Raw genomic sequence first — 14,301 nt, 5'->3', positions numbered from 1 at the left:
TTGTCTCAATTTCCTCAGGGTTTGGGTTCCTGTCTCTGAATTCTCTCATGATTTGGGTTCTTGTCTCTGAATTATTCCCTCAGGGTTTGGGTCCCTGTCTCTGAATTATTCCCTCAGGGTTTGGGTTCCTGTCTCTGAATTCCCTCAGGGTTTGGGTTCCTGTCTCTGAATTCCCTCAGGGTTTGGGTTCCTGTCTCTGAATTCCCTCAGGGTTTGGGTTCCTGTCTCTGAATTCCTTCAGGGTTTGGGTTCCTGTCTCTGAATTCCCTCAGTCTTTGGGTTCTTGTCTCTGAATTCCCTCAGGGTTTGGGTTCCTGTCTCTGAATTCCCTCAGTCTCTGGGTCCTGTCTCTGACTTCCCTCAGGGTTTGCTGTCCAGAGGAGCATTCCTGGGCTGCTGGGCTGCGGGAGGTGCAGAGGCTTGGGAAGGACAGACCTCACTGACCTGTGTCTTGGGGGAGCAACAGCCGTGGTGAATGTCTCCTGTGCAGGGTTCCAGGGAATTAATGAATTGTTTAATCAATTATGTGGAGATGATCTCATCCTGTGTGTGGAGGTAACACAGGGAGGGAGGCAGGGACCTTGGTCTGACCCCTGTGCCAGCCTGCAGACCCAGGAGATGTCCAGGCTCTCCCCACTCCTGGTGGCACCTCGGGGACATGGTGGGCTGTGCCCTGCTGAGGAGGATTCTCCCTGCTGGAGACTTTCCATCGTTTTCCCTCTTCCTTTCTGTCTTTTCTCGTGCCTTTGTGCTCTCCAGCCCCGTTCAGCCGGGGAAGGATTCAGTGGTTTTTGTTTCAGTACTGGCTCACAGTGTGTAAAATGTCACTGTCACTTGAGAACAGGGTCTCTCAGGTGGAGAGAAGAGATTTGTCTCATTTTTGGGCACAGTTCTGCCAAGACTTCTTTTTAATTAGTAAAGCCAGCTGTGTTCCTCAATCTCAGTGCAGAATTTTGAAAACCAGGGGAATGTTCACTAGAGAGGCGTTGGTGCAAGAGGAGCAGCAGATCTGAGACAGATAAAGGGTGATAACAGGTTTGTCCTGGGAGGTGAGGGATCCCTTTGCAGGAGTGCCATTCCCACCTTGCCAGAGCAGCTCAGTAACTCTGAGCACCTTGTCATAACTCCAAATAATGCCAGAAGTGTCCCTAAGGGAATGGTTTGTGCTCCCAGTATAATTCTGGTGCCTTTTGCTGTCCAGTCCCCCTTGGCACAAAGCAAGCCCAGGAGAAGCCATCCCTAGGGCTCTGCCTTGCCTGGGCAGAGCAGGAGGGGTCTCACACTCAGCTCCATAGCAGGGCAGTCGGAAATAGGTGAGAAAAGGTGATTTTCACCCTGGGATCACAGCACACCCTGAGCTGGAGGGTGCAGCCCAGCTCCTGGGCTGGCACAGGCGCCCAGCAATGCCTGAGAGCCCTGTCCAAGCACTCCCTGCCTGCTCCCCCTCCAGAGCAGAAGCAGGGAGGGAAAGCCTCCAGCAGGAGTTGTGTTTCCAGCCTGAAGCTGAGGATCTGAGCCCAGCAGGGTCTGGAGCAGGGCTCAGCTCAGCAGTCACCCAGGGACACGAGCTGAGCCTGCGAGGATTTGCATCATTTGCTTTTCTAAGCAAGGCTTGAATGGGGTTTAATAATCCTGCTCTTTTTGTTATTAAATGTGTCGGGTTCAATTCTGTCATGGTGAGTCCTGCTCTTACAGCTCCTGTGATGAGAAATCTCATTAAAAGTTGGGGAATGCTTTCTGTTAGCTTCTGCTGCTCACAGACTTCTGTTTCAGTTTGAACTTCTTTTTTTCCAGTTGAAGCCAATGTTGGGATTTGGCAGAAAGGGGGAAATTCCTGCTTGGAATCACAAGGGCAGCACCAGAGGAGGTCAGGGCTGGGCAAGGGCTTTGCTGGGATGGGCACAGGGCCTTGAACAACCATTCCCCCAAAAAAGAGAGGAAATGGGGATGATAAACCCTGTCTGAAATGATTCCTCTGAGGAATTTTTAAACTGGGACTCCCCAGGTGTCCCAAGTGCTGCAGCAGGGCTTTGAGGGGTGATCAGAGCTGTGGCTTCTTGGGATTATCCCTGGCAGGGAGGAGCAGGACACTTCACAGGGCTTGGGGGACACCTCATGCCCCTGAACCCAGCAGGTTTGGGGTGTGGGGGCTCTGCTGGTGCTGTCACTCTCATGGAATCACAGAATAATTTGGTTTTGAGGGGCCTTCAAAGGCCATCCTGTCCCACCCCTGCAGTGTCCCCCTCCCTCAGGGAGCAGCGTTGCCCTGGCTGCTTTTTACAGGGGATATTTCAAACACCAATAGTACAGGACAGGCCTGTAAGAAATGGCTGAATGTGACACTCCAGATTTTGGGGGGGTTGATTTGCTTTGATTTCACTTTGCTTTTGAAGCTGCTGTGCCTTCCCTCGTTTCACTGCTCATTTGGTGGAAATTGCAAAAAACCAGGTTGTTAAAGGAGGAGAAATTGGAGAGGGAAATGTTCCCCAGCACAGCTCACTGCAGAAGGTGCTCATTGCCACTTAGGCCTGACTCTGCAGATTTTCAGGAATTCTTGCTGACTTTCTTCCCTTCCCGCTCCAATAAGCAATTTACTCCAGCATTCACCAGCTCCTGAAGTGGTTATGGCAGTGCATATTGAAATGAAGGCTCCAAATGATCCTGCAGGAGCAGAAGTGCAGCTCCTGCTCTGCTGGGGAGGGCCGGGGTCGGGCTGGGGCCAGCAGGGGTTGGGATCTGCTGGAGATCCAGCCATGGAATGGGTTGGGATGGGTGAAATCCCACCCAGTGCCATGGCAGGGGCAGCTCCCACTGCCCCAGGCTGCCCCAGCCCTGCCCAGCCTGGCCTTGGGCACTGCCAGGGGGGGAAGCATCCCGTGGGACACACTGGAGATGTCTCTCCATATTTGTGCTCTGCTGCACACTGATTTATCTGTGCAAAAATCTCTCTCCAGCTGTACTTCTGTGCCTCATGCTTTTATTTTTCACTTTACCAGAGACAGAAGACCCTTCACTCATTTTCTGACCTCCTTCCAGGGCAATTTATTCACCTGATGGAATCCATTGGGGTGACTTGGCTTCTATACCATCAATTTTAAGCTAAAGAAACCCAAAGGACTTCCGTGCCAAAATCCTGCTTGTCCCAGTCCCTGTGATGGCCTCGAGTGCCCTGTGCCAGTGCCAGGCTCTGCCTTGCCAAACATCCCTGCTGCTGTCACCCCTCACCTTCCAGCTCCTTGTCATTCCCCAGGTCATGAGTGGATTCTTTTTGTCACTGCCCAGCAGAGAAGGAGCTCTTCAGCAGAAATTTCAGTATCCTTTTTTCTGTTTGAAAATGGGAAAACCCAAACAATCATAAAGCACAGGTGGATGAAGGAGAGCAGAGCAGTTTGGGTCATTCTGCCAAAAGAGCAATGCTGGTTTCGAGGGCTGCTTCTGCCTGGGTAGGAGAGCAGAAAAGCCTGATTTATAAAATTCTCCTCCTTTTCCCTCACTGCTGATGGAAGTGGCCCCTGGGCTGTGTGGGGACTCCCCGGATCCTGGCAGCACCTGGGACAGTGGGAGGTGTCCCTGGGGGGGATTTAGGGTCCCTGCAGCCCACAGCAGCCTGGCGCTCGGGGTTGTGCACATTCTGTGTGTGTCCCTCTCTCCCAGCCCAGCCCTGTGTGCCCCTGGCTGCTGGGTTTGCAGTTTCTGTGCCCAGCTGGACTGAGGGGCACAGCTGTGCCATCCATCCCCGTGCCCTGTGACCCTGGGCTGGCTCCAGCACAAAGGGCAAGCAGGGATGGCCATTCCCAGCCCCACTGGGGGGTTTGGCTCCCAAAGCACTGCAGGGGCTGGGGGCTCTGCCCATCACCCAGGGAGCTCCAGCTCACCCTGGGGCAGGGCAGCTGTGCCGTGCCAGCTGTGCCAGCTGTGCTGGGGTGTTCTCCCAGCAGCCCTGTGCCTGTGCCGGCAGCCAAGGGCAGCTGCTGCTCAGGAAACACCACACGTTCCCCGGGCTGAGGCACAGGGAAGGGCATAATCACATTCAGAAAGTGCTGAATGGTTTTAATGAACGTGGCTGGGCCTTACAAAGGAGCAGAGGAAGGAGGGGAAATTTCTCAGGGGTGCTCCTGGGCAGCCTCGTGTTTCCCCAGCAGGAGCTGCCTTGAGCAGGAGCGTGGTGTGTCCTTGAGGGGAAGGGGGAGCAGAGCTCAGGGCCTGCATGGAGCTGGAGGATGCTGCCTGCTTGGGAAAAAGTCGATTTTTTTTAATTGCTGCTCAATTCTTCCTTTTTTCCAGCAAAGAGTATTCTCTTGTCCTTTGCAGATAGGCAGGACTGCCCCAGATTATCTCATCAGGATGGACTGTGCTTCTAAATGAAGCAAGTCCCTGGGCCCTGACCTCCAGCACCTTCTGGGGTCAGGAGGTGAGAGCAGCTCTAATAAAAATGACTGGGTGCATTTCTGGGCCTGCCTGTCAGACAGTGCCTGCAATTACTGATTTCCCTGCTCCTTCCCATTAGCCTGCCTGCTGGTGTCCCAGGATGTCACAAGTGCTCCTGCCTGTGCCTGGGGACAGTGGGGTACAGCAGGGTGAGTGCTGGGGGCTCCTCAAGGGCAGGCAGCCACAGCAGGGCAGCCTAGAGCAGAAATTAGGGGAGGTTTTCATGGGAGGGCTGCAAAGCACTGGAACAGGGAGTGGTGGAGTCCCCAGGATGTCAGAGTGGATGTGGCACCTGGGGACATGGCTTAATGGTGACCATGCTTGTGCTGCTGGCTGGACTTGAGGGTCTCGAAGGTCCTTTCCAGCTGTAGTGACTGTGGCATTTCCTGATCCCAGCTGGGCTGCTGTCCCCACGTGGGGCTGGGAGTGGGCCAGCTCCTCCCCGTGATGTCCCAGAAGTGCCAGCATTGGCTGAGATACGGATTTATCCTGATCCCCCTCCCTGCAGCCCGCTCTGCTCTGCCTGGACCTTCCCTCAGCACAGCAGGCTGGGCTTTGTGGGCTGCCTCACCTGGGCCAGGGCTCTGTGCTGATGCCTCACCCTCGTCTCAGTGCTCAGGGCTCTGCTCCTCTCTGGCAGCAGCTCTGAACTCTGCCCTGGATTTTTGTCTCGCTCGAGCCCAGCGCGCAGGCTGCAGGAGGGAGGGAGGTCCGTGGGAAGTGCTGGCACTGCTGGTGTGAGGAGCTGTGCTCTCCTGCAGCACCGGGCAGGGGATGCTGGCTCCTGCAGCTGGCTCCTGGTACAGGCACTGCTCACATCCCACGGGCTGGGGAAGGATCCAGCCCCGAATCCCAGACAGCCACTGCCAGGAGCTCAGTGCCAGCCGTGCCCAGGGAGGGGCTGGGGAGGATCTCAGCCATGCCACTGCCAGGAGCTCAGTGCCAGCTGGGCCTGGCAAACAGGGCAGGCACCAGAGAGAGCAGGGAATAAATCTGTGTTGGGCATGGAGCAGCCTGCCCTCTTTCCCACCCCCTCCTGTCCCTGCTCACCCTGTCCGTGTCACCTGCTCCTGTCCCTGCTCACCCTGTCCGTGTCACCTGCTCCTGTCCCTGCTCACCTTGTCCCTCTCACCTGCTCCTGTCCCTGCTCACCCTGTCTGTGTCACCTCTGCCTGTCCCTGCTCACCTTGTCCCTCTCACCTCCTCCTGTCCCTGCCCATCTTGTCTCTGTCACCTCTGCCTGTCCCTCCTCACCTCCTCCTGTCCCTGCTCACCTTGTCCCTCTCACCTGCTCCTGTCCCTGCTCACCTTGTCCCTGTCACTTCTGCCTGTCCCTCCTCACCTGCTCCTGTCCCTGCTCACCCTGTCCCTGTCACCTCTGCCTGTCCCTGCTCACCTTGTCCATGTCAACTGCTCCTGTCCCTGTTCACCTGTCCCTGTCACCTGCTCCTGTCCCTGCTCACCCTGTCCCTGTCACCCTGTCCCCTCCTTCCCCTCTGCCCTGGCCCCCTGTCCTGCTGCAGCCCATGGCAGAGGGATGGCTGTGTGTGAAGGTGCTGAGATGGCTGCAAGGATCCCAGGAATGGGCAGATGTTCTCCAGAGGCACCTCTGGCTCATCAGCCTGCCCTGGCTCTGCAAGCACCCCAAACTTCCCAGGAGCACTTTGCTCCTCCCTCTCCCTCCTCAGGATTGTTTTAGAGCAACATTGGCCTGAATGTAATCATAAAGCACAGAGTGTGGGCTCACACCCAGGTGTAATTCCAGCCCAGGTTATGTTCAGTTCAGAGCAGAGGCTGAGATTGCATCGTGACATTCAACTCCATCAGGCTGTATTTGTATTCCAAAGCCATCCATTGCAAAGACTGCTCTTCATGAGCACAAAGAGCTCCAAAGCATAAATATTTATTCCTTAAAGGTTAAGATTGCCTTAAATCATTCCAGCTTATTTGGTGAGCAGCAGTTATAATTAAAATAAGCAGTTGAACTCCATCTGCATGTATGAAATGCATATATATGTGTATATAAATATATATTTATATCTACTTGACTCTGGTGCGGATGGAAGCCGTGGCATAATTGCTTCCATCACATCAAAAGATGCACTGATATTGTTCCTGGATTGGGCAATAAATCAAGAGAAAGAAGCAGCTGAAATTATATAATGGCACGTCACGTTTGAGCAGGCGGCAGAAGCCGAGCTGGGGAGCGAGCAGAGCTCGTCTCCAGTGCTGGTGGAATTGCAGGGATAATTATGCAAGTTATGGAAATCATTCCAGTTGTGGGTGTAGAGAATTCAGAGAACCCAAGGACGGGGCTTGGAGCAGCCTGGGAGAGGAGAAGGTGTCACTGGGGTAGCACTGGGTGGGATTTGGGGTCCCTCCAGCCCACACCAGGCTGGGATTCCACGTTCTGTGTTGGAATATCGTGCTGTGGCACCTGGAATTGTGGGAACACAGATCCATGAGAGCGTTCAGAGTGTGTGAGTGGGCTTTTGTAACATGCTGAAGGGTTCAGAAGGGATCCATCTTCTTCCAGAATGTGCACAGGCTGGGATGGGAGCTGTTCGATGGCCCACGAGTGGCTGCTGAGAGGAGCTGCAGGAAATCCTGCAGCTTGGACTGTGCTGGGAGCTGTGATATTCCCGGTCTGCCCTGAAGCAGGGAGGGGATGTACAGCAGTGAATATACAGCCAATGGCTCTGGTGGCTGGGAAATGGACCTGGGCACTGCTCTGGGACACCTGGCTCTGCCCTGCCAGGGGATGGGCTCGGGTGGCTCTTGTGTGGCTCAGCTCCTGAAAAACTTCCCAGTTTTGTAAAAATATGGGAAAAATAAAAACCGTTGGGAATGAGCGCTCCAGGCTGGACCTCCCCTGTGGCAGCAGGCAGGAATTCTTCTGCAGGACTGGGGAGCCTGGTTTAACTGGCCTGCCTCCAGCAGCAGCCCTGGGGTACTGGCTCCTCATGAATGATGCACGTGAGCAAACCAGAGAGTTTCTGCTTTGGGCCATGGCCCGGCAGACTGTGAGGCCCTGATAAAGCTGCACTTTTAAACTATTGGCAAAATAACTTCCCATGGATAGAGTGGGACACCAAGAAGTTGTGATGAGTAGCAGTGGAAACCAGAGGGGTGTTGTTTAAAATGAGAACACTGATCCTGCTGTGACCTGCTGGGAGGGCATTGATCTATCCTGGCAAATTCTTACTTGGAGGGCCACGTGTTCATTAATTTAAAATTTCTGGCACTGTTTATTGGCTGAAGATCCGTGGGCATCGTGGCCAGGAATCGAGCTGAACACAAACCTTGTTTTAACCCTGCACTGGGGGCAGGAGGTGTGCTCAGCAGATGAGTTCCCTGAGTCACTGAGGCTGGAAAAGCTCCCTGAGATCCTGAGAGCAGCTGCCAGAGCAGCACCCAGCGGGTGCCCAGCGCTGCCCACGGCCTCAGTGCCAGGGCTGGGCAAAAAGCTGAGGTTTTAAAGGGAATTGTTACTTACCAGGGAAAATTCCCCTCTGCCTTGTGTCTGCTCGCAGGTTCTGCCTCCAGGCTGGACGGAGCCGTGGGGCCCCTGGTGCCAGCACAGGTCACCCGTGTCACCGCGCTGGCCGCGCCCGTCACCCTCATGGCCACCAACCTGCTGGAGCAGGCACGAGCAGGTGGGTGCTGTGCCCGTGGCTGGAAGGGCAGGGATGCCGCGCTCGGTGTCCTCGCAGGCAGGCTGAGCCCCGTGCTGCAGGGGTGGGACCCCCAGACGTGCTGGGCTCTGCTGGGCTGCTGCCTCCCTGCCTGACCCTGACCTGGGCCACTCCGCCCAGGAGGGGCTGCCACTGTCACCCTGGGGGTACCACGGGGCCCTGAGGGCACCTGCCCAGAGCTGTTCTGGGGGAAAAAGGTGTTTATCAGGAATTCCTCGGGATCAGTTCAGACATAACCCCCTGACCCTCCACGCCAGGGGAGCTGTGGCTGCCCCAGCCCTGCGAGGGTCCAGGGCCAGGCTGGGCAGGACTTGGAGCAGCCTGGGACAGTGCAAGGGTGGGACTGGATGGGCTTTAGGGTCCTTCCCAACCCAAAGCAGGCTGTGGTTCATGATTTCCAGGGCAGTGGCGAAGAGCAGCTCTTGGGCAGGGTGGCTGTGTGCCTGGGAAATCCAGCCATGGAATGAGCTTGTCACCAAAACACAGAATTTGTCTGGGTTCCTCTCCTGTTCCTCCTCCAAATCCCCTGAGCAATGACAGGGAGGGTGGGCACTGTTTGCTGCAGGGGGAGAAAAGCTCAGCTCAAGATTTGTTCAGAGAGGGGAAAGGAGCACTTGGAGGGCACAGCAGGAGTGCTCAGAGAATTAAAGGGGAAAGCAGCGTGGGCAGGGAGGAGCTGTGTCCCTGGACTGGGAAGGACCTGCCTGGTGGGAGCAGAGCTGGGATCCCAGTGCCTGGTGGGAGCAGAGCTGGGATCCCAGTGCCTGGTGGGGACAGGACCTGCCTGGTGGGAGCAGAGCTGGGATCCCAGTGCCTGGATGGGGGCAGGACCTGCCTGGTGGGAGCAGAGCTGGGATCCCAGTGCCTGGTGGGGACAGGACCTGCCTGGTGGGAGCAGAGCTGGGATCCCAGTGCCTGGAGCAGGGCAGGACCTGCCTGGTGGGAGCAGAGCTGGGATCCCAGTGCCTGGAGCAGGGCAGGACCTGCCTGGTGGGAGCAGAGCTGGGATCCCAGTGCCTGGTGGGAGCAGGACCTGCCTGGTGGGAGCAGAGCTGGGATCCCAGTGCCTGGATGGGGGCAGGACCTGCCTGGTGGGAGCAGAGCTGGGATCCCAGTGCCTGGTGGGGACAGGACCTGCCTGGTGGGAGCAGAGCTGGGATCCCACACTTGGATTGAGTAAGAGCCAGCAGAGGAGAAGCTGGGGATCAGTCAGGGAAGGTTTTGGGTGGTCTCAAACAGCAGAGCCATGAGGTTGTGGGGACAGGCAGAGCTGGCCTGTGGAGGTTCTGGGGGAGGATAAACCCCACAGTGTGGGATGTGCGTGTTTAATAAATCCAGTTCTTGGGAGCACTTAAGAGTCAAACTGTTAAACTTTTTTGAGATTAATGGAGGTTTGGCCTCTGCATATTTTTACAAAACAAATTTAGACTATGCCTTGTCCACAGCTCCTCATGGCATGAATCCATCTTCCCTCTTCCCTTTCCTCTCTAATTCTGCTTTTAACGAGATGTGAGATGTTTGTGATCACACCCAACATCCTCTGTGCTATACCCAAGGCAGTTTCGCAGCTTCACCTTTGCTTGCCATGCTGTGAATTATTCATGTCCCTGTGCTGGTGAGAAGCCTCTTTAATCAGGAGCCTTTATCTCCAGCTCCCCTCATCCTCCAGCAGGAGCAGAACTCAGCAGTGCTGGCTGTGCCGCTGACTTTGGGGTGAAAAAGGAGCTGGAAATGTCTCATGCTGGCTCCACTGTCAGGCTGCAGCTCGGTTTGGGCACTGAGGACGGGGGACAGTCAATGAATGGGCAGAGTGAAGGTGTGCCCGGGGTCCCCCCCAGCCTGGGCACAGGAGGGGAGCTCTCCGGGCATGGAGGACACTGACAGTGCCCCTTGGGAAGCAGGGGGCCCTGGGCTCCTCCCTGGCACAGCCAGCCCCACTCCAGGGGATCCCCGAGCCAGGAGGGAGGAACAACCTCGGATTGTTTTCCTGTTCCCCTTGCACTGAGGGCAAACACTCAGTGCTCAACTGCAGGTGTCAAACTGCATGGCTCCTGCTGTGCACAGCCTTCAGGGCTTCCCTTTGTTATTTCAGTTTACTGCTTGTTTGCTTTTCCTTTTTTTATTTTTATTTTTTATTCCCATCTTCTTTCCTCGGTGCTGATGCCCAGATGGCAGCGTGTTCCACACGGGAATGCCCAAGGAGCTGCAGGCTGCAGAGCTCACCATGGCTGCAGCACCCAGGGGCTCCCTGGGGTTTGGCTGTGCTGGGAGGGAGCTGCCAGGGGGGAAAGGAGAGGGAGATTCCAGGGGGGAAAGGAAAGGGAGATTCCAGGGGGGAAAGGAAAGGGAGATTTCAGGAGGGAAAGGAGAAGGAGATTCCCAGGAGGAAAAGGAGAGGGAGATGTCCCAGGAGGGTGCAGAGGCTGCCTGGGTGCTGCAGCAGTGCCCCTCAGGAGCAGAGGGGCTCTGTGCCCACAGCAGCACCTCCCTGCTCTGAGCAGGGTGGGATGGATGGGATTTAAGGTCCCTTCCAGCCCAACCCATGCCATGATCTGTATCAGAGCTTCCAAAGGCAGGGAATGTTTCCTGCCTCTGGAGCCCACGTGCCTGTGGGATGGAACTCACCCTGTATTTCACAGGGATGGAATGCATGGCTGCTTTCAAATCACTGGAGAGTGCAGAAGTACCACTGTGGCCCTGGCCATTGCTCGTGCCCTCTCAGGGCTCCCTGGGGCACTGCTGGTCCCCTGGCAGGGGCCCTGTGCCACCCTCTGTGCCACGCCTCGCTCAGGCTGTCCTTCCCCTCCCAGCAGGAGGGGGCACTGACACCGGTGTCACCTCCTGTGTCCAGAGCACCAAAGTGCCTGGGAAGGCTTTGATTCCCAATTACCAGATACCCAGGGAGGGAAGATGAATTTTGAGCCCTTTTGATGTGTATCAGCAGCTCCCTGCTCCTGGCTCCTTTAATGTGGAAATTAATGGCTCTGGTTTGTAAATCTTCTTTTTTGCTCCCATAAAGCCATCTTCTGAGCAAAATGTCATGGATTTCATGTTGCATTATTCTCAGATATTCTGAGGGAAGCAGATTGAAATGGGGGCCTGTTCTGTACCCGGAGGAATTTTGAAATAACTAGAGTAGCATTTTGAGGTGAATCTGCCCCATGGAATCCAGAGTGGTTTGGGCTGGAATCCCATCCCTCTATCCCATCCCATTGATCCCATCCCCTTATCCCATGCCATTATCTCATCCTATCCCACCCCAGCCATGGCAGGGACACCTCCCCCTGTCCCAGCTGCTCCCAGCCCCAGTGTCCAGCCTGGCCTGGGACACCCAGGGGCAGCCAGGGACACGTGGGAAGGGGCAGGGGACACCCCTGGAGTGGGGACTGTACAGAGGGGTCACACACCCTGTCCCCCCTGCTGCAGGAGGGATGGACCAGCTCAGCTCAGACCCCAAATAAGTGTTTGAAGAGGACAAGCAGACAAAAAACCCAAATGAAGACAATCCCATATTTCTCAATGCCTTGCTGTGCAGCCTCCTTTGCTGGGATGTTGGCTCTGTCCCACCCCTGCTGGCATCCTGCCTTCCCTGCTGTCCCCTCTGCCATCACACGCGTTCTGCAGGCAGCAGACAGCTCAGGTTTGGGATTTCAGGCTGGAGACAGCCCTCTCTAAAGGAGGGAAATGTTATTTCCTGCTTGCAGGGGCAATCGGTGCAGCACTCCCTGGGCACTCCCAAGCACTGCAGGACCCCCGGGCTGGGAACAGGGGGTGCCCGGGGGGACGAGAGAATTGGGAATGCTTCAGGTGGGAAACCCCCCTGAGCTCCTGGAGGCCAGCCACGAGCCTGCCCTGCCCAGCCGGGGGGGACGTGTCCCTGGGGATGTCCCCTGGGGGCTCAGGACAGCAGGCAGGGCAGTGCAGAGCTCTGGGCATGTGTCCCTGGGGTTGTGCCCTGGAGATGTGTCCCAGGGGATGTCCCCTGGGGGCTTAGTGCAGTGCAGAGCTCTGGGGATGTGTCCTGGGGAGGTGTCCCACTGAAATGGGGGCTCTGGAGAGCAGATGCATGCTGGGCACAGGGGTGTGACTAAAGGGGACGAGTGGCAGTCTGGGGCTCTTGAGCAGCTTTGCTGTTGTGAGTTTATTTATTTATTTATGCAAATTTAAAGAGCTCCTGTCCCTCACAGAGCGTGGCAAGGACCCGAGCAGAGCCGCCTGCCCCCCGACGCTGATCCTGCACACGGAGAGGAAGAGTGTCCCCACGGGCAGTGACAGTGACAAGGTGTGTCCTGGAGCCCCTTCCAGAGCCCCGGGAGTCCTGAGCTGCACAGAGCCGGGTCAGGGCTGGGCTGGGCTGGGATGGACACTCGGGATCCTCCCCTGTGTGGAGTTTAAAGAGCCATGGATTTCATTTACCCTGGAGCTGTGCACAGCCCTGGCACTGTCAGGGGACACTCAGGGCTGGTTTGGTCCCCATGGAGTCCCAGAGCACTTTGGGTGGGAAGGGACCCCAAATCCCACCCATCCCACCCCTGCCATGGCAGGGACACCTTCCCCTGTCCCAGGTGCTCCAGCCCCAGTGTCCAGCCTGGCCTTGGGCACTGCCAGGGATCCAGGGGCAGCCCCAGCTGCTCTGGGCACCCTGTGCCAGGGCTGCCCACCCTGCCAGGGAACAATTCCTGCCCAAAATCCCATCTAAATCTACCTACTTTCAGTTTAAAGCCATTCCCTGGGTCCTGTCCCTCCATCTTTGTCCCCAGTCCCTCTCCAGCTCTCCTGGAGCCCCTTCAGGCCCTGGCAGGGCTCTGAGCTCTCCCTGGAGCTGCTCCTCTCCAGGTGAGCCCCCCAGGTGTGCCAGCCTGGCTCCAGCCCTGGGATCACTTGGTGCCTCCTCTGGACTCCCTGCAGCAGCTCCAGACATGTTTCTGCTGTGTGCTGGGGACAGTCACTCCCTCCTGCCACGGTGATGTCCCTGAGCAGTCCCAGAGGAGCTGCTGGAAGGAGCAGGGCTGGCACAGGCCCCCTGGCCCCGGGGAGCACCCCCTGCTCCGGGCTGGTTCCTGCCCTGGGGTGCCACCCTCGGGGCTGTCCCTCACCCACCGTGCCATGGGAGCTGCTGGCATGGACAGAGCTGCTTGGCTGCTTTTTCCCACGTGCTGCTCTAAGTGGGGAGGCGTTTTTGCAATCCCCATTTCTCTGGGCTGCTCCAGAGGCAGCTGTCTGTCCACAAACCCTCTCCTGCAGTTCTGGCCGCAGCGTGACCCCCTGCAGCCTGATTTGTACCCCAGGAGCAGCTCTGGGCACTGCTGTGTTTGCTGCCTCATCCCTCTGTGTCCCCAGGATCACTCCTTCAAGCTGCTGAGCCAGGCTGACAGCGCTTCCAGCGGGAACAAGCCCGTGGCATCGGCGCCGGTGCCAGGATCGCCGTGGTGAGCAGCTGCCAGGGCCCTTCCCCTGTGCCAGCCCTCCCCAGGAGCTCCCTGGGCTGGCACAGGGGCACAGCCCTGCCAGGGCCTTCAGCAGCGTGGCTGGCAGAGCTTTCCCGTGCCCCGTGGCCTGGGGAGGGTGAGGGAGGGAGCAGCAGCCAAACCGGGCTCTGCAGGGCAGCTCGGCTGGCACTGGGCTGGGGCACAGGGGAACAGCAGCACAGCTTCCAGTAAATGCTGCTGCTTGCCAGGGCCAGCTCCTGCCTGTGCCAGCTCCTTGGTGGCACTGCGTGACCCTGCCTGGTGCAGGGAGTGTCTGGGGTATGCCCAGGGTGTCCTTGGGGTGTCCCTGGGTGTGCTCAGAATGTCCTTGGGGTGTCCTTGGGGTGTCCCTGGGTGTGCTCAGAATGTCCTTGGGGTGTCCCAGGGTGGGCTCAGGATGTCTTTGGGGTGTCCCTGGGTGGGCTCAGGATGTCCCTGGGGTGTCCCTGGGTGGGCCCAGGATGTCCCTGGGGTGTCCCTGGGTGGGCTCAGGATGTCCCTGGGGTGTGTTCAGGGTGTCCCAGGATTTCCCAGGGTGTCCCTGAGGTGTCCCTGTGTGTCCCCAGGTGTCCCTGGGGTGTCCTTGGGGTGTCCCAGGGTGTCCCCTGGTATCCCTGGGGTGTCTCAGGGTGTCCCTGGATGTCCCCAGAGTGTTCCCGGGTGTCCCCGGATGTCCCCAGGTGTCCCTGTTGTGTCCCCGGATGTCCCCA

General features: G+C 57.3%; 1 protein-coding gene across 1 annotated transcript in view; it reads left to right on the top strand.

Moving 5' to 3' along the window:
- TCERG1L (transcription elongation regulator 1 like) overlaps positions 1-14,301 on the top strand; it is a 48,443-nt gene that overhangs the window by 21,297 nt on the left and 12,845 nt on the right. Inside the window, exons 5-7 of the mRNA XM_064431610.1 lie at positions 7,962-8,084; positions 12,311-12,405; positions 13,464-13,552. Coding sequence (XP_064287680.1) covers positions 7,962-8,084; positions 12,311-12,405; positions 13,464-13,552 — 307 coding nt within the window. The remainder of the gene's footprint in view (positions 1-7,961; positions 8,085-12,310; positions 12,406-13,463; positions 13,553-14,301) is intronic.

Source organism: Passer domesticus, chromosome 8 (assembly GCF_036417665.1).
Source record: "Passer domesticus isolate bPasDom1 chromosome 8, bPasDom1.hap1, whole genome shotgun sequence".
Lineage (NCBI taxonomy): Eukaryota > Metazoa > Chordata > Aves > Passeriformes > Passeridae > Passer > Passer domesticus.
Note: the sequence above shows the minus strand (reverse complement) of the source record. Positions and strands in the feature narration are given on the sequence as shown.